General features: G+C 44.6%; 1 protein-coding gene across 2 annotated transcripts in view; it reads right to left on the bottom strand.

Annotated features, from left to right (window-relative positions):
• The window catches only part of SMAP2 (small ArfGAP2), a 56808-nt gene extending 37515 nt beyond the window's left edge, over positions 1 to 19293 (bottom strand). The window contains exon 1 of one of the 2 annotated variants that reach the window (XM_075554430.1): positions 18749 to 19293. In XM_075554430.1, the coding sequence (XP_075410545.1) occupies positions 18749 to 18851 (103 nt within the window). In that variant the 5' untranslated portion in view covers positions 18852 to 19293. Of the gene's footprint in view, positions 1 to 2368; positions 2388 to 18748 lie in introns of those variants that run through there. The other variant, XM_075554439.1, reaches the window with a different exon arrangement.
• Positions 19294 to 20892: the final 1599 nt, after the last annotated feature.

Raw genomic sequence — 20892 nt, 5'->3', positions numbered from 1 at the left:
TAGGAAATTAACAATAAGGTCAACTTCTGAAATGGCAGGCCCACCATGCAGACTATGAAATGGTTTCCTAGGTGTTAGCAATCCCTCCCTAGATACCTATTTCCCCCCAGAATCTGCTGTTAGCCATTGAGCTAGTCATCTCTACTGGGTCCAGTTCAAAATGCTGCTATTTGCTGATTGGAGGAGAGTATGTTCTATGAGCATCCTTACCAGGATGCTCTGGGGTCCCAAAGGTGTGAGTCAGACACTTAAGCCTGTATCAGTCCCTATCCCGGAGACCTGACAGGCTCTCAGTCCCATCCCAACTGGGCCTTTGCTGGAGTAACTGCCCACATGGAGACTTTAAGCCAAACAACTGTTCATACCGAGACAGTCTCATGGTTTAGCTGCTAATGAAAAACTCTCCTGCCTGTCCCCAATGAAAGCAGTTATGTTTGTTTCCTCCCTCCCCTTTCCAGAAAAGCCATGTCTCAGCTGCTACTCTTCTAGCTTATTCATGAATGTTTTAAGCAGGATCTTTGCGTAGAGGAAACTGGTTAGAGCCAAAATATCATGGGCTAACCAGGGGACAAGGAACACTCGCCAGATTTGTTTTCAGTTAACTTTCAACTTGATTCTGACTCACAGTGACCCTGTGGCACAGAGCAGAACTGTTCCAGAGGGTTTTTACGGAAGCAGACTGCCTCACCTTTCTTCATGGAGTGACTGGTGGGTTCAAACCACCAACCTGACAGGCCGGCATTTTAGCCCATTGTGTCAGCCGGGCTGCCTACTTTAGGGGTGCATATCTTTGGAAGAAGCTACTATGGAAGGGTAGGTGCTCTTCATCCTCCGTCCCAGGCACCCCCACCCTGCCTCGTCACACTGACAACAGGATTAACTTCTCCTAAACAGTGGAAGGGAGAAGATTCTAGAAGTCTAAGACTCGGTCCTGGTCCATAGTTCATGAAGCCAGGGGCTGACCTGATAACCTTTACAAGTAAATGCTTTTATAGACGTCAAATGTTACCTCAACAGCTAACAGCAGGTTTCAGTCCGGCCGTAGCAGATGAAGAAGCAACAGGAACGGCCCGAGTGTTAAATGTGGGAAAACTGGAATGCTAACCGGAAAGGGGAAAAATTATGGGTTGAAACCCTGCAGCATGCATGTTCATTGCATAACAACCAAATCTCTCGACAGGCTAAGTACCAAACGGTGCCCAGCTCAAAGATGGCAGCCAACTACCCTGCTCGGAATGGGTATTGCTCCCCATGGCTGGATAGCAATTCAGTGTCACACACTAGGCTCCTGAATGAGCTCACTATACCCCTTCTGCATCTCTTATCCCAGGGCTTCAGTTTTTCCCATTTCCATGAGCATTCTAGATCACCCAAATTTAAAAACTTTGTCCAATTTTGCTTCATCAGCCATAATTGAACCAGTACAAACTGGTTCGAAGCCCTGATAAGCAGGGCTCAGCTAACTGCAAGGCAATTATTTCAGTGTGCCAGGTGGACCTGATATTTCAAAACTTGCCATTATAATTAAACTCCCACATAATCAAGTGTTGGCATTCATTTACATATCATCAGCACTTAAAATATGTTTGCTGATAAATAGGCAAAGAGCAGTAGAGCAATGATCTCAATGCAGACATTAAAGGCAGCTCGGAAGCACTGGTACTTTCCTCGGAAGCACTGGTACTCCTCCAGGGCAATGGCAGTGTCTGGAGACTTGTTTGCCTGTCACAACCAGTGCTGTCACAACCAGATTCCACTGCTGGAATCTAGTAAGCAGAAGCCAGGAACCCTTCTGAGCACCTTAAAATATACAGGACAGTCCCCAACAACAAAGAATTATCCAACATACCAATTGTGCAGGGTCGAGAAACATTGCTCTAGAGGAACCACTGTTAAGCCATTTAGTTCAGAGCATGTGAGCAAAAAGTGGTACATAAGAATATACCAATTCTGTGGAGTGGAGAGGCTTTTTCTCTTACTTTGTAACCAGTGGCCAGACAAATTCGCCTTTCCATTGCTTCAAGGAAAGTTCATGCCTTTCATCCAGGCAGAAAAGTTTCATGAAACCTTCCGAATCAGGAAACCCGACTTTGTGCAAGCCCTTGTCCACGTGAACTTCTCCCCACAACGATTGCAGTAGCTTTCCGGATACAACAGAGGAAGCCATGGCCAACAGTCTGAAAAATCAGTGCCAGTTTAGCTGAATCACACCATAGCCAAACAAACTGAAGACCTTTCATTTCTAAACAAACAGCAGAAGAGAAATGGATTCTGAGGCCAAAATCCAGGACCAAAGGACAGTGGCATGCATAATGTCCGTCCCTGAAGTAGCCCTGGCTGCGGGAGGAGGGCCAAAGGTGGAGCTTACCTGCCCTTTCAAAGAGAAAACATTCACCACATGTTTCAAAACCTAGGTGTTTCTTGGCATAAGAGGGACGGGCTTCAGAGTTGGGTACAGTGAGAGGCAAGTTCAGGAGATGTGGCAGAAGGCAGTGGGGCAGAGACGCTCGTCATGTGGACAGAAGATCCTGCAAAAGAAACATTATGCAGAGGAGCTCTGGGCAGGTGTCTAGGAAAACAATCACAGCTTCTGAAAGAGCCAAAGTAAGGTTCTGCAAGTTCAACAAATCTGTCCCAGTGGGTACAGGGACAGCATCCGGAGCTGCTGGTGGCTACTATTCACAACAGTGTCTAAATATTTACTCCCATCCTACAAAAGGGCTAAAGGGCTGCTATTTCGGCCTCCGGTTTCACACTCCCTGCTAGTTTTTTCCCAAGATGATGTAGCACACCACGCAAGCTCCCACTGAGAGGACACAGCTCTAGCTCCAGCACTGGCTCCAGCTTTCAATGCGGCACAGACACCAACAGCCCACAAGTGAATGGCCACCAAGAGGCAACTGCCACCAAGCAACTATGAGACCACCCGCCCAGCTTCCTGGAACATCATGGCCTGTCAAATCTTTGAATGAACATAATTGAGTGGCTGTCAAAATCATAACAAAAGAATCAGACCTGAACACACATGCCGACTAAAACTCTCTATGAAGGGAACACGGGTGATCTGCTCCAGACACTCTGGTTACAGATCACACGGGATGTGGTTCCTGTCCTTGTGGAATTTAGAGTCTAAGAAAGCTTTGTCTAAAAATAAAACAAAACAAACACAGGGTGCTTTGAATCGACTGTCCTAGCAGGCTGGATTTAAATGCAGGAAGCCTGTGTGGACAAGACAAGATACTAATTAACAATATAGCACAGCAATATTTGCTGCACACTACTTCTACACACAGGCATGTAGTGTGGGAGTTCTGGCCCGCCTGGTTGTGATCATGTCCCAAAAACTGTCCTTCATGATCAATACTAGACTCTCTCCAACTCTCTACTCCTTACCCCAATAGCTGCTCCCCACTATAAAGCATTTTGGAACGACAGCTCCTATACCAACTGTTGCTATATGGCCCCCACCTCGAGGGTCACCCTGACAACTGTTTATAATTGGGAAACCCCCAAATACTCCAGAGTTGGCAAGCGTGCACGTGAACAGAGTGATAGCAACCATCAGGGACGGATCCAGCCATCATGCCATGTGAAGGGCAGGCATTTTCTCAAATTTCACGTTGGTCTGAAGGACTTGTTCTTCACCAAACTTGTGCCTACCTTCAGAAAGACAACGCCCAACCCCAGTTCCAACAACCAGTCTTTTAGGGAAAATGCTTCTCAGCACAGGCGAACAGCTTGACTCTCAATTCTTTCTTTCTCAAGTCAGCTGCTCTGTTGTTCACGGCTATTTTGAAGAGCGGACAGAGAAGAGCAACACGGTGAGAACAAGGAGTTTCCTTCCTATTTCTCGTCTGAGAGCTGGGTCAAAAAAAAAAGTTACCACAACAACCAGCACCCTGAACTTCACACTGCAGCGGATGTGATCCGTTCTACTGGAAAATTCTCTCAGAACTTACGCTTCAAAGGCCTAAGAACACAAAATAATCATCTAACTAATACATCTTAAGATGGAATTCTTAACTAAAAGCTAAAAACAGCAGAGAACTCAATTCTAAAGTCACACATTGGGGGATTCCAGGCAAGCCAGAAAAGAGGAAGAAGTTAAAAGTGTACTGTGTGTGCACCTCAGGCAAAGAGGGAGGTACTATTGCAGGCTTCGCATGAAACCACATCTAAATATGTACGCTCTGGGCGGAGAGGGCGGTTGACAGCACTGATGACTGTAGAGCCCCACCCAAGGGGACTGAACAGCAGAATTGTAGGATACATTGGAATGAGTGAGTTTTGTCAGTAAAATGCCGGAGGAAACAAGATAAAGAGGTAAGCTCTAGGTTAGAGACTTGGGGACTCGTGGCCTCTCAATCACTAGCAACTGCTGCAAAAGGCAGAGTGGCAACTTGAAAGAGGAAAAGGTGCTCTATTTGCTCAAAACTACTAATCCAGGATGGGCTGATCAGCTACAGTGGAGGACAGGCATCACTCCTCCACGTCACTGTTTTCAATACATAACAAAATGAGAACGTTTACATACTTGTTTTGTTTTGTTGTTTTTTTATGAGGAAACAAACCTGAAGCCTGAGGAGACTTGATTTTCACTATTTTCGATTAAGACATTTCATTTGGAAAGCTAAGAATGGAAGTTGGGGTGGCAGAGGAGAGTTAAAAGCATTCTCCAAGTGGGTTTATGAAAGTCAAAAACGCCAAACTCACTGCCAACGAGTCCTTTCCAACCCAGGGAGACCCTCTGGGGCAGGTGGAACTGCCCTCTGGGGTTCTTGATGAGAGCGGACAGCCTCACTGCGCTCCCACAGAGCGGCTGATGGATTCAAACTGTTCACTGTGCAGTTAGCAGCCCATCACATAACCCACTATGCCACAAGGCTCCTTTTATGAAAGCCAGTAATCTATACATAAACTGTATTCCACATATAATGAAAAGCTAAACAGAATACCCAAATGACCAGATAGGAACCAAATTTGGGGGAAAGATGGCTGTGGTGAGTGAAACATTGTTGTAGACAATCATTTAACATTAATTGAAAGTAAAAAGCAGAAGCAATAAGTAAAGTCCCACACTACTCAAAATGTGACAAGGGTGGGCTGTCAGGGCAATTCCAGCCACACATGAGGAGCATGGGGACAGAGGAAGTGGCAGGGCAGCCTTACACTGATGGATGGCCACAGCTGGAGGTAGATTTGGCTCCTCTCAGGGGGTTTCCCACTGGAGGTGGGCAGGGGGGAGCCTGCTTCAGTCTCCAACGGACCAGCATCCACAGAGCCTGTGGGGAAATACAGGAGCCAGAAGAATGGGGTAGGAACAGAGACAGTGTGGGAAAGAGAAGCATCAAATTCAGTATGGGAACAGACACGAGGCTTCAAAAAGGCGTCCCTGTACCTCCTCGGCTGAAACAGACTGGCTAAAAGGGCTGATGTGCTGGGAAACAGCTGTATATGCCTTTTGAAATGAGCAATTGCATTGTAATTACATCTGTGGAATATAACGTCACATATGTGTAAATATAACTTGCCAAGAAGTTAATTTGGGAGAAGAAAATGACGAAACCTCTACCCGGCTTACAGTTCCTAACTTCACTCAAACCATGCCGCCCCCTCTTCTGTGGCCTTCACGAAGCATCGCCTAAAAGCAAACACACTCACACTCCACAAAATCCTTTGCTGGCCTAGTTCCGTTCTACCAACGTAGCAAGGGCCCAGATGCAGGTGACCCGATTGACAAAAAAAGCAACTCTAGAAAGTGCTCAACTTCTATCATCTAATTCATTACACGGTTTTACAATCAAGAAGAAAGGTCGCTGAAACAACTTGGGAAGCTTTGCCTTTGAACTCAGCAGCAGCAACCTCCCTTCCTGCACAACACACTATAGGTCCAGTGTGGAAGAACCACCCCCCGAGAATCTCACCTCCCTCTCCCACTGCCAACCTATCTGAAGGGGTTAAAGGGTATGTAGTGTAAGAAATATTTCTTCTCACTCAGCTACTTTAACTATCAAGGAAAGACCGAGCTGTTGTGTTTTAAGGATACGATCGTCAAAATTCTCCTTGTACATCTTATGTGTCACTGACTCCAGTTGTCCAGATGGAGTAGATGGGACAAAAAGATATTATATCGTGCCTAAGGCTTCTCAGAACTGACAGGGTGGGAACTAATTTTCTGAGTAACCAAATGATAATTGCTCCCGACAGCAGCCAACAGTCAAATGTATGTCTAACAGAAGCCGATTTGCAGCTAATTATATAGACCTAATTATATAGGCTGCAGCTAGGTTGTTATAGTATTTCCTGGGACTGATGATTGTTTCAGCAGCAGTTAATCTTTCAGAAGCACGTGAGGTTGTACTGACCAGAAAGAAAAATAAACCCCAAAACTCCTATCTCTTGTCCAAGGCATTTCAAGTACAAGGAGAAAGAATTACATCTTAAGGGATTTTTGTAAGAAGCCCTGGTGCCACAGTGAGTTAAGCACTGGGCTGCTCACTGTGGGTTTGGCAGTTCAAAGCCAGCCTCCATGGGAGAAAGATGAGGCAGTCTGCTCCTCTAAAGACTTACTGTCGATGCAACCCAGTGGGGCAGTTCTACCTTGTCCTATAGGACCAGTCGTTATGAGTTGAAATCAACTCAATATGGTATTAGTTCTTTTCATTTTTTAAGCCTTTGTTTGTTTGTGCTCAGACTCCCTTGCTTCTCTCTGTATTGCAGGGAACTACATTTCCCAGGCCCCCTTGCCAACCGACTTCTGTGTCAGCCAAATGGGGCATTGGAGGACTGAAGAGGAAAAAGCACAGGAAGAAGGGAAATGCTCGCCTTATGTTCCCACTTTGGCTCTGCCTGGGCTCTAGCTGCCACCAGCCCCCCTGTTGTTTCTGGCTCAGGCTCCTGGCCCTACAGTGGCGCTTGCACCTTCTCTTGTTCTGGGCACAGCAGCTTCTAGGTGTTGCTAATCTCCTGGATGCCTCCCCAGTCCTCAGTACTCTACTCCCTATTTTAAAGTCCATCTGCTTCTAAGAACCATGCTGGCTTCTGTCTCCCTGACTGCTCCCTGCCTGACCTATTTTGAACTTGCTTTTCAGAAAACCACCAGATTTCCTAAGAATGAAGCAATTATTCAGGTACCCTGCAAAAAACTTCTTCTGGTGCGAAGCAAAAGATTTACATGTGACAAAATCTACTCACTTAGATCAATACACACAACATCTGCTCAGTACCAAGCAATGATTTCAGTGCTGGAAATACCATTGTGAACAAGACAGGCACCAACCTCTGCTCTGTGGGGCTTGCTTTCTAGTGGGCATGCCAGTTGTGGCAAATTCCAATCCCCAAAGATCAGCCAATAAAGGAAGCTTGCTTTAACAAGAGAGCCATTAGGAAGCATGTATTTTAGGATGTTCTCCTCTACACAGACTTGGTTCCCCCCTTTTCGATGTGGTCGCTCAACTATCACAGTCCCGGGACCAACACAGAACTGCTTCAAAGGTATTAGCTACTGACATGGCCTCTTGCCCGACCAGGAGTACCACTGTGATGAGGAATCAAGCAGAAACGAAAATAGAAGTTAGGCCATATAACCTTGTTCTTGGGCAGCACCTTGCTTGGTACCCTTTTTTTAGGGGGGGGGATATCATTTGGAGGAGTTAAGTCTGGCTCAATGTCCCTTTATCCCTTCTCGATGGCACCGGGAGAACCCGTCAACACAGCATGCAATGCAGCAGCACTCTCCATGTGAGTACAGTGTTACAGTCACCAACAGGCATGGCACTGTTTCCAGATGGAGTTTTCAGGTGGAAGAGCAGAGCCATGACTCATGAGGCAAACAGTTATAGGGACAACTGGGCCCAAGAAAGCTACCACCTACACACCATAATTACATCAGATGAAAAATGCAGCAAGAGGAGTTTTCTGATACACATGGAAGCAATGTATTTGCTGAAAACTGTACTGGAAGATGTGGCTCCAGCAACTGCACATGCATCCTAAATACAGAGCAACCAAGACCATGCAAAGAATATACAAAATGGTGGGCAGCTTCCAAAATCAACATCATCGACGTCCCTCAGAAACCAACCAAACTCACTGCCATTGAGTGGATTCCGACCCAGTGACCCTACAGGACAAAGTAGAACTTCCCGGGGGCGTGGGGTGTTTCCAAGACTGTACCTCTTAATGGGAGTAGAAAGCCTCATCTTTCTTTTGTGGAGCAGGTGGTGGTTTCGAACACTGACTTTGCAGTTAGCAGCCCAATGCAAACTACTACGCCAGCAGGGCTCCTCCATTAACTCTACTTACTCACTGCCATTGAGTCAATTTTGACTCATAGCGATCGATCTCCTGTGGGTTTCTGATACTGTAGCTGTTTATGGGAGTAGAAAGTCCAGTCTTTCTCCTGAAGAGCAGCTGGTGGTTTTGAACTGCTGACCATGTGGATCACAGCCCAACTCGTAACCGCTACACAACCAGGGCTCCAATCAACTTTACAGATGACATAATATCTATTGCTGGCGTTTCACTACATTTTTCTAAGCTAATTTAATGTACCCAGGGAGGTTTTCAAGACATTTCCAAGGCAATCTGGCGGGCATGGTACTTAGACCTTCCTTACTGCTCAGCAATTAGGAAGCACTGCAGGTCTGTAATACTTAAAATTACACTTGAGGAGCAAATGGACCTCCAATGCTATGGGCGTCTTCTATAACAGGCCTCGAAAGCACCGCGCATATTCCTAATCTCAATACCATAGAAGAAGTTAACTGCAGGGCTAGGGTTTTACCCTTATTGGCTCCTGCCTACCAGTCAAACCTTACCTCTTGTCACTTCCCAACATATAGTCAAAATATACTAAAGAATTTTCTCTCTCACACACACACAACCACAACACAGTGCTGCTTGGAGCCGCTACACATTCTATTTCCTCTGCCTAGATTGCAAAGTCCCCTAAACATGGCAAGCTCATGTTCATCCTTTGAGATCCAGTCTAATTGTGTCATGAAAGCCATGACTTCCCAGGTCGACTTGCACCGTCTTCAGGGCTGTCATTTCTCCCTGTATACAACGCCGTAATAATAATTCCTCTCCTGCACCATTTTTCTGTTTACACATCTGCTTCTTCGCTAATGTGTAAAATGCTTCAGACCAAGGACCCTATCGTTTAAGCTATATATCCTGGTAGAGGCAGGCCCATGGAAGCAGCAGTCAGGAAATCAAACTACATATTACACTGGGCGTATCTGCCACAAAAACAACTGCTCACAAGCAGGGCTGGCATTCTGAGCACTAAGGTGGTCCATGCCATGGTGGTTTCAATCACCTCGCATGCGGGTAAAAGCGAGGCAATGAGTAAAGGAAGACCAAGGGAAGTATGGTATTGGACAAAACGTGGACTATACTGGGGGCTGTCTTGGAAGCAGTAACCCAGAATGCTCCTAAGAAGCAAAGGTGGTAGGATTTCCTCTTCCATACTTTGGGCTTGTCATCAGGAGTACCGAGTCCTTGGAAAAGGACATCATGTTTGGTCAAGTGCACGGCCAGCAGTAAAGACAAAGACCCTGGACAAGATGGACTGACACAATGGCTCAATCCCAGCGGCACTGTGAGGCTGCTTTGTTCTGTTGTGCACAGGGCTGGGCAGTTGGAAGCTACTTGACAGTGGCAGCTTTCTGAGATAGTGTCTGACACAGAGCAGATGCTCAAGAAACAGTTTCTGAATATCAGTGGTGTGGGGTCTCAGACGGGCAAAGGCAAATGGCCTTTTGTGTTCTCTATCTGCTGCCGCAAAATGACCTTTAAAGCCCAGGAATAAACGGGAAAGGACCTCCCAGGGAACGGGTTTCACTCACTGACAGATGAAAAGGCAACCTAATGGGGACTTGGAAAGTTAATTTCAGTCAAACTGTGTCAACTTCACTACAACTGTCAGCTTTAAAGCACACTAGCTATAAAATCCCAGAAAATGATTTGATTTGGCCGGGAAAGGGGGAAATGAAAGCAGATCTCCTCCTCATGGCTTCCCCGCCCCCTGCCCCTTTCCTCTCCAAAAGTGCCAAGGGCACAGCTAAAATAAATTAATCATTTAAGATTAAATAAATACATAAATTATTTAAAGTTAAAATATTTAAAATCCAGGACTACTAGTAGAAAGTTTCTACAGACAAGAAGTCCCTGACCTAATCGGTGCACAAGTCTCGAGTCAGCAAACACGCAGAGACTACCTTCGAGTTCCCCATATATGCTTGCAAAAAATTCCCAAACCTCCACAAGAGGAAATGGTTTGGGCTTAAACAGTAAGGAATTACTGAGGCAGTCATTTTAAGTGCTGCTTTCAGTAATCAGAGGATTTTAAGGGAATAAACTGGTTTTAAAACTGTATTTGAAATTCATTCGGGAAGCAAAGCTCTGAATTGGTGAGCTGATTGATTTTGAATTTTTTTAATCCTTTTATTGGGAGCTCTTACAGATATTGTAACATTCCATTGTTCCATCACCTCAAGCAGTACAGTATAATTGCAACCACATCAGTTGCAAAACATTTTCTTTCTTCTTGAACTCCTTAATATCAGCTCCCCTTTATCCCCTCCCAATCCCACCCTACCATCCAAGAACCATTAATCATTATTCGTTTATATTTTTGCTGCATCTTATACATCCAATATATCCATTCACACACAAATCCAATATATCCATTCACACACAATATATCCATTCACACAATCCCACTAATAGGTTATACAGTCATCAATGCTATCAGCTCCCTAGTTCACACACACACCTTTCCCATACCCTCAGTGAATCATTACTCCTGTTACTGTTTAAGAAGGGTTATTTATCTTGGCTTTCATGTGTCAAACGATCTTAAATATACAAATGAACCTATGTAAATATAACATGATTAATGAGGTAAGACAAATGAAAAACATAACAGTAATGGGAGGAAATACTGAAGACCTAGAGGATAGTTATGTGGTTCATCAGTGCTATATCACACCCTGGATTTATCATCCCTTCCATGTGGCCTTTTAGAGGGGGACCCGCCCAATGATCTTACAGATGGGTTTGGGGTCTCCACTACATCCTTGCCCCTTCACACTAATTTGGTTGCTTGTTTTTGAACTTCTGATACCTTTTCCAATTGACACATGATCACACAGGCTGCTATGCTTCTTCCATGTGGACTTCGTTGCTTTCCTGCTAGATGGCCGTTTGTTTAACTACAAGTTGAGCTGATTTATTTCATCAGCTTTAAATATAATAGCAGCAGGTACAAGGGCAGTCTCCCATTGTCTCGATTTGACTTTTCAAAAATCCAGATCTCCATCCACGACATATTGGGTTAATAAAATGCCAACAGGAGCTATGCAAACCTTACAGCACCTAAGTTCTTTGTTACCTCCAGAGAGTCACTCTGAATTAAATTAGAATGCATGTCAGAATGTGAAACTAGTAAAAATCAAGATAAAATCAATGAGCTCAACCATGCTAATTATAGTGTTTGCATTTGTACAGTTGACAAGGCATTTTCACTTTTCAAAAGAGGAAAATTAACAGAGTTAGGTATGCTGAAGGTCACACAGCTATACCTCGGTAAGAGTTTACCTGCACATTCCCAACACAAGTCTACAGAGCCTCCCACTCCTTGTTTGCTACTTCAAAAGCTGGGTTTCTGTGAGCTCTGGATGGACCGAGGATACTTTCTAAGGTACCCTCAGAGAGAACAGATGTCTTCCAAATCCCTTAACCACCTCATAAAATTCATCTTTCGACTTAAGATAGCCTGAGAACAGCCTTAGAAAACATCGTGAAAGAATGAAGAAGCTCTTCAGTGCGCATGGAAATTTTAAAACTCTCCATGTGATACTGTTGCCTGAAAACACCAGGTATAATGAATATGGGTAATATGCTATTTGCATAAAAGCCCTGAAGAGGGCTATATTTAAACATAGTTGCTTGCATATGCATAGATTACCTCTGAAATACCAAAAAAAAAAAAAACTTAAAGGGAAAATGGTGGCTAAGGATGTGGGACAGGTGTACCACTTTTCACTGTACACATTCCCTTTTGGACCTACTGAATTTTGAACTACATAAAAGTATGCTCTTATCAAAGAGTACATTTAAATTCAACAGGACTAATGGAAGCTGGAATAGAAGCGGCGGTTAGGTAATTTGAGGTGAAACGACAGACGGGTCAGAGACAGGATGCAGTAGAACAGGCGGCAAGTGAAAAGTTAGTACAAAGTTTTTGTTAGGCTCAAGAATCCCATATGTTTCACAGCCTGAAAGAAGTATTCTTCAAGACCACCAAAGCTTCTTCCATTCTGAGTCTTAGCTCGTTTAACAGTTCTTATTTCTTTGCAAACTTTGATACCGAGAAAGGACAATCCCAATAGGAGACACAAGTATTCAGGTCATGAGAAAAGTAGAGATCCCTTAATGGTAAATAAGTGTCTAGTTTAAACCATAGTCTCAAAAGAATTTGTTTATGAGGTATTCCAGGCAAATGGATAAAATCTGGGGTGGCAGAGAAAAAGACCAAACCATGGAGCAATATAATCAATATAATCCCACTAAGGGGCCGGAGTTACCATTGACATGGCTTAACTTTTTAGTATGTTCATACTGTGTTCAATCACTGTTTAAATCCGTTAAAAATTTTACCTCCAAGGTCACATTAATGTGAGGCCTTTGAGTAAGAAGAAACGACATCTGTGGGCCTCGAGCAAGTGATTTGTTGTTAGGTAGGCTGTTAGGTACTGGCCAGTCAGCTCCAACACACAGAGACCCTGTGGATAAAGAATCATCCGCCGCCTGGTCTTGTTCAATGTTCACAAAGCATTGCTATGTTTTAGCCTATTGGCACAGTCACTGCCAATGCATCTTGTTGAAGATCTCTCTCGTTGCCGCTGCCCCTCTGCCAAACATGCTGTCCTTCTCCAGGGACTGGACCCTCCTGACAACATGCCCTAAGTGTCTTGCCTTCCTCCTTCCCAGAGCATTCTGGCCGTGCTCCCTCAAGACTCGTTCTTCGGGCAGTCCGTGTGATGGTCAACGCTGTCATTCAAAGACACCACGTGTCCTCTGATGGCTCATACCCACTGCCCACCTTTCACAAACAGGAGGCAACTGAAAAAGCCCTGGTTTGTCCTCAAAGTAACATCTTGCTTAACACTTCAAAGAGGTCTTTTGCAACAGATTTTCCCAGTGTAGTATGTCATTTTATTTCCTGACCTCTGCTTCCATGGATGTTGTGAACCCTAGTAAAATGAAATAATTGACTTCAGTATTTATAGCATTTGCTCAGATTGAATAAGCTTGGTGGAAGGATACAAACCCAACACACGTGTCCTAATTTTGAACCATGTAGGATCTCCCTGTTCTGTTCAAGCAACTGCCTCTGGGTTGTGTATATGCTCCTCAAAAGCCCAATAAGTATTCTAGAGTTGTCACTTTGCAATATTAGCCACAGTTTGTTAAGAGCCACACAGTTAAATGTCTTTTCATCGTTGATAAAAACACAGGTCAACATCTCTCTGGTATTCTCTGCTTTCAACTAAGATCCATCTGACATCAACAATGAGATCCCTCGTTCTATATCTTCTACTCTGGCTTGAGTTTCTGGAAGTTCCTTGTTGATGTTTTTAAGTAAGAGGTAAATAATATATAGAGAGATATATATAATTCAAATATATCCTATCTTCAGCAACAGTTTACTTATGGATAATACTAATGATATTGCTAGATAATTTCCAAATTCCACTGGGTCACCTTCCTTTGGAGTGGACATCAATATGGATCTCGTCCAGTCAGTTGGCCAGGTAACTGTCTTCCAAATTTCTTGGCACAGATGAGTGAGCATTTTCGGCATTGTAAGGACCATTTATTAAAACTTCTGAATTGCTTTCCATTATCCCTGGAGCCTTGTTTCTGCCGGTGCCTTCAGGGCAACCTGGATTCTTTCTTCAGTCACATCATCTCTTGATTCTGGGCTACCTCCTGAAATGGTTGCATAGTGACCAAGTCTTTTTGGTGTAATAACTGGCCATTCCTTCCATCTCCTCTTGATCTTTCCTATGGTTCAATACTTTGTCCACAGGATCCATCAATATTTAACTCAGGCTTGAATTTTTTTATTTCTTCAATTTGTTCAGTTTGAGAAATACTGAGCATGTTCTTCCATGGTGGTTTCTAACTCTAGATCATTATAGTACTGTCTTTCCAAGTCGCCCTTTGTAATCATCCGTTCAGCTCTTTTACTTCATATCTTCCTCTTGTGTTAGCTACTTTATGTTCAAAATCTATTTCCAGAGCTCGTCTTACATCCATTTCGGTCTTTTCTTTCTTTTAATAACATTTTGCTTTCTTCATATATGATGAGTCTGATGTTATCACACAGTTCATCTGTTCTTTGCCATTAGTGTTCAATGTGTAAAATCTATTCTTCAGATAGTCTCTAAATTCAGATGGGTTAGACTCAAGGTTGTATTTGGACATTTGTGAATGTGACGCTTTAATTTACTTCAATTTCAACTTGAATTTTCATAAATTTGTGGTCTGTTCCACAGACAGCACCTGACTTAATTCTGCCTAATGATTTTGAGCTTCTTCTCTGTCTCTTTGCACAGATGTAATCTATTTGATTCCTGAGTATTCTACCTGGCAAGACCCATGTGTATAGTAACCATTTATACTTCTGATAAAAAGGTATTTGCAATGAAGATGCAATTGGTCTTGCAAGACTCTGATCATATGATCTCCAGGTTCATGTTCATCAGCAAAACCATACGATCAAACTACTCATCTTTCCTCTTTGTTTCCAACTTTTTGCATTCCTGTCACTGGTAATTACCAATGCAACTTAATTGCATATTCAATCAACTTTGTACTGCAGAAGTTGGTAAAAGCCTGCAGTTTCTTCAACGTTGACATTAATAGTTGGTGCACAAATCGGGATAACAGTTGTAATAACTCGTCTTCCGATAGGCAGATGGATACCGCCCTATCACTGACAGTGTTTCCTTTCAGTATAAATCTTAGAATGTTCTTTCTGATGATGAATGCGACCTTGCTCCTCTTCGGCATGTCCTCCCCAACACAGTGGACCACATGAGAGGTTCGTCTTGTGGCACTGTATCAGTTCCAGTGTTGCACATAAGGTTTTCAGAGGTCGATTTTACGTCTATGTTAGGCCCGGCGCCTGTGTTAGTCTTAAAGCTCACTGTCTACCATGGGTGGCCCTGCTGGTCTTTGATAGCTTCTACCATCATAGCAGCCCACACGCCACCACGATACCACAAACCGTCGGATGACTGGTGGGAGCAAGAGATATCTTCTTTTTTTAAGCTCTATCAAAATAGCTCTCCTTCCCACACTAGAATCATTCTGACCACTTAAAGGTCTCAAAACAGATGAGCCCAAGAAAATTAAAAGCCCATGGTATGGGTTGAATAGCGTCCTCAAAAAAATACGTATGGTCAATCCTAACTTCTATGTCCATTGTTATAATTCAATTTAGGAATGGTTTGGCTTTGTTATGTTCAGAATACAGCATTAGTGTAGGGTATATCTTAAATCAATCTCTTCAAATATAAAATAAATTTTAAAAGCAAGAGAAAGAAGATACAGGGTGAGATAGAAAATGACAGTTGGAGCGCTCTAAGGAACCAAGAAGTAGGTGAAGAGAAAGAACTTCCTCTGGTGCTTACAGAGAAAGGACGCCTTCACCTAGGAGTGCATCTCACCTTTTATTTTTTTAAAAGAATTTTTAACAATTTTATTGGCACTTAATCCACATATCACAATTCAATAGTTCAATCACATCAAGAACAGTTGTACAATCATTACCACAATGAATTTTAGAACATTTTCTTCCTCCCCTCCTCCCCCACACATTTCACCTTTTAAAGTGTGGCCACCATGAAGCTCTGAATTAGATTTCTAGCCTCCTAAACTGAGAAAATAAATTTGTTTGTTAAGGCCATCCACTTGTGGTATTTCTGATGTGGCAAGGCTCCAACACCCCAGAGCCAATAAAATGTCTACTCATAAAGAGAATAAATGTTCCTTTTCTTCTTCTTTTTAAAAATCATTTTATTGGGGGCTCGTGCAACTCTTATCACAATCCATACATCAATGGAATCAGGCATGTTTGTACATATGTTGCCCTCATTCTCTTCTAGACATTTACTTTCTATTGAGCCCTCGGTACCAGCTCTTTTTTTCCTCCCCCCTCACCCTCATAATCCCCCTGATAGATTATACATTATTATTATTTTCATCTCTCACACTGATCACTGTCTCCCTCTCCCCATGTTTTCTGTTGTTCTTCTTCCTACAAATTTCTTTTTTATTCTGATGCTCAAATTGAAGAATCATTTAGTAGAAATATCATCTTAAAATAAATGCAAGGTTTTTAAAAGAAAAGTCACCGCCAAAGATTTATTTTGGGAACATTACACAACTACTTGTCTATCAGTCTATAGTCTAGGGGTACATCATCGGATTTAATGGATTACCAATCAATCACCACAGCTAGATTTCAATTTTCTAAGTTATAATGGACATTAGAAACATAAATTAAAATATAAGTCTCATTTTAGCAATAGTTTTAAAAGTTCTGTCCCAACTAAATGTATTTTTTTTACCAGACCTAACAGGTAACTTAATTGATCAATGTAAGTGTTTCTTACACGATAGGATAGTTGTTCACATGATCACTACAACAACAAAAGTTAGAAAGAGGGGGGGTGATTCAGAGGGTTTGAAAGAATGAAAGAAGGGGCTAGACAATTCACAAACAGTATGAACAGCAACGTCAACAGATGTCTTATGTACTGAACTAAAAAATGACTAATGCATTGTCATCTCATTTTTGACATAATGGTCACCTCACTGAAGTCAACATGCTAAAATTTAAAACTGATTTTCGAAAAGAGATTATTCTGGGTACCAGGATTCTACCATCACAACAGTTAATACAGTTACAAGTCAGCAGTTCCTAGTTCTCCTTAAGGATTAACTAGTGTTTGGGTTAGAATTAAGTAATGCCATTGATAAAGAGCAATGGAAAATTTGGAGGAAGAAATGGGAACTCAAACTCCCTCTTCCATATGCTCGATTGCTTCCATATGCTGAGTAGCTATGAGCGTGAGATCAGCAATGGGGGGTGGAGGGGTACCAATCAAAATGGCATCTGACTTTCCAAATGCAGCCATGCTTACACCAATGGGCTGCTTCTATGAATGTCCACCTGAGAGTAAGCAAGTACACTCTAAAATTCTCAGCCAAATTTTCCAAAAGATCTAGAATAAAATCTAATAAGAATCAGCTATAAGAAACCAACCTGGTCACCATAAAACCTAGTCTACTCCACACTACTTTTTAAAATGAATTCTTGCTAATACAAAAATTCCGGAAAGAAGCCTTGGAGACTTGCTTTTCTGTTGGACACATGCCATTTACCTATTGACAGAGGTCACTAAAATATACTGTTAGGGGCCTGAGTCAATGTGTTATTCTCCAATTCTCCTTGCGTAACCTTATTTTTCTGCAGTGAAAGGTGATTACAGATAAATATTAAGTGTGTAACACCTTTCTCGATACAGATAAATACACAAATCTGAATTGTTGTTTGATGCCATATACCCATTATGCTATACGGCAAAGAACCCGGGCAAAGTCACTGCATTATGAACAAAAGTGAAATGACAACAGTCCTCAAAATATAACTCTCCCCTTTTCCTCATCCAAAAAGGGGGGGGGTTTCCCAACACCTCCCAATATAGACCCAAGAATTCAGCAAGACTTTAGGAAACAAAATATGTATCTAAGATATTTATGTAGCAGTAAATTTTGCATGCACACATTTAATTAATAACCGGGTTTTCTGATCATAATGATGTTTAGCTGTATTAGACTCTGAAATCTTTGAGGGCACAGAAAACAGACTCAATGGTTCTTCCAGTTTCCAATGATGCCATTTCACCCTTACAAGTGCAGCCACCATGAAGCAACGCATGGGGGTGCATCTCTGGCTTCCTTTCTCCCCACCGACTAAATGCAACCCTGCTCATTCCTGCCGCCACACACACACACACACACACACACACACACACACACACACACACACACACAGCCTCCAACGTTCCCCATACACTGTCTAGAAATCCGCACTGTGTCACCGCATAAGGCAGCTCCCCTGTGAACACAGCCCTGTACGCGCTGCTAGCGGTCGCAATCCTGTTCATGACAGTAGTTGCTCAACCAAAGAGCGAGGCAGCAACAATCACTTCCCTGGAAAAGCATCTAAGCAGTTTTTGTCCTCGTCATCTCACTTCCGTCCTCCCCCTCCCTTCTTAACACGCGCGCGCGCACACACGCGCGCACACACACACACACACACACACTGAGCCCCAGGTTTGCAAATGAGCAGCTAAAAGCTTGGGGCTACCTTTGGACTGCCGGGTTAACTCCTTCAGAGCTCTAAAATACAGACAGACAGACGTTCTCCAGACAGACGGACGTTCTCGCCAACACACATCTCGCCGCTTCCATACCCTTCCCCCCCCCGTGCCCCCCGCACACACTCGCCCTCGGAACCTCGGCCCAGCCAGCCCCGCAGCTCGTGACGCTTTAAAGACGACCGGGGCGGCCTCCGCTGCTGGAGCCCCCTCCCCACCCACCCCGCCCCCACGGCGCGGCCCCGAAGCCGGACCCCTCCCCCGCCTGCCGAGAGATGCGCTACCTTTAGACTGGCAGTCCGCACAAAACTTGTTATCTTCTTCCAGCAGCAGGTTGGCCAGGACCGCCTGGTACCGATCCACGTCCTTCACCGACTTGCCTGTCATGGCCAGGGTGCCGGCAGGGGCAGGGGGCTGTGCGCCCTCCTCGCCCCAGATGCCCCTATCTCAGTCAGTCCGGGTGAGAGGACTCCGCGCCCCCCGCCCAGGGGCACCTCCCGAGCGGGGGAGAGCACCCTCGGCACGACGGGTCCGGCGCCCCTGCCTTGGCTCCAGCCGCCCGACCCCCACGCTGCAGCCCCTCAGAGCGGCGCCCCCTGGCGGAGGGAGGAGGCCCGCGACCCGAGCAGCCTGCTGGACCAGGCACCGGCCGCGCGGGCGAAGGGCGAGGTCCTCCTGAGGGCACGACGCAGGGAAGCCCCCCGGCCCGCCGGTCTGCTGGTCGTGCCGTCCGCCAGCCGGCGGCTCGGTTTCCCTGGCAGCTGCCGCCTGCTCGGCCACCACCTCCGCCGCCTACTTCCGGCAGCTCTTCCTCCCCACCTCCACCCAGCCTGGCCCGCGCATGCGCCCCGCCCCTACCACTTTGTAGTGGGCTCTTCGCGGGGCTCCGCCTCTCTGGAGCCAATCGCGGGAGAAGTGAGGGGTGGGGCTTAGCCCAGTGGGCGGTGGGAGCAGTGGACACGCCCCCAGCATGTCCTTGGAAAAGAATGAATGGAGCCTGGTAGAAAAGGAACCGAGGGAGTCAAAGGAAAGGAGGGAAAGCAACAACTAACATCTACTGAGCTCTTACTATGTGCCAGGCACCTTGCCGAGCGCTCTACGTGCGTTGTCTCAGTTAATCCTCAAAACTTTATCAGCCTTTATGTAACCTGATGTGACCTAATAATCAGGTAACCCAAAGTCCTCCAGCTTGCTCTTTCCTGTAGAAGAGCCCACGATCAAAACCCTCAAACTCATTGCCACCGAGTCCATTCCAACACACAGGACAGCGTAGAACTGCCCCCATGGGTTTCCAAGACTGTAGAAAGCCTCACTTCAGCCCACAGAATAGCTGGTGGTTTCAAACTGCTGACCTTGAGGCTACAGCCCAACTGCTTAACCACTACACCACCAGGGCTCCTCGACTAACCCAGAATAAGGAGAGCACCACAGATGATCTGGTAACCGCTCGCTTACGGCGAGTGGTCCTATTCATTAGCTTTCCTCTTCTGGAGATTGGCATTTTGGACATTGCTTTGCCTGGCTCTAGGCACTCTCATCCCTTTCTTTCCCCCCAGAAAGATGCAGTTATGAGTCAGAGACTTTTGCAGAAGGCTACTGAGGGATGGGGGGGGGGGGAGAGCATGGTTACAGCTTAGCACAGAACGGCAACTGCTTTAAAACAAAAAGGAAACATATTTGTCCAAAGCCACTCCTGCTCTGGAGAATTTCTCAGAGGCTGTCCTTTTCTTTAGAAATCAACCTGTCATCGGGTTTAAATAACAGTTTATGCAATCATCCCTTCATTCACTCAACAAATTGTTAACAAGAAGTGTCTAAGAAGACCACTATGAGACGTGACATTCCTCATTGACCCATAGCCCTACAGGGGGAAACACTGGAGACACAGTGTGGGAATTCTGCCCTATCTGATCCCACCACACTGAGACAAAACACTAAGGGTGTACAACAGAACAGCAAGGAAACAGAGCAACGAAGTCCCCAGGGAATACCAAAATAGACTTTGGGGTCAGGGCTTGGCACCCAACAGACTTGACTGGAAAATACTCCTAAAGGTCAACAAACAGCCCTTGAACTCAAAAAAGAAAAGAAATGTCAAAGCATCAGGTACTATACTAAGGGAGCAGAGAAGACCTTGGGTAGATAATCAGGGTTGTAAGATCACCTTGGCTGCCACAGGAGAAATAGACTGGATCATGAAAGATGGCAAGACTATCTACTAAAAAACAAACAAACAACAAAAACAATGCCGTGGAATAGAATGCAACTCATTGTCAGGTGCCTTCAAGTCGGTTCTGATTCATAACTCATAAAGCAAAATGAATGTCCTCAGGCAATTCTGAAGCAGTAACCTCATAGGGCAGAGCAGAACTGCCCCCGGTTGGTCTCCGAGACTGTTGATCTTTACAGGAGTAGAAAGCCTCCTCTT

The sequence above is a fragment of the Tenrec ecaudatus genome, chromosome 1 (genome assembly GCF_050624435.1).
Source record: "Tenrec ecaudatus isolate mTenEca1 chromosome 1, mTenEca1.hap1, whole genome shotgun sequence".
Taxonomy (NCBI): Eukaryota; Metazoa; Chordata; class Mammalia; order Afrosoricida; family Tenrecidae; genus Tenrec; species Tenrec ecaudatus.
Note: the sequence above shows the minus strand (reverse complement) of the source record. Positions and strands in the feature narration are given on the sequence as shown.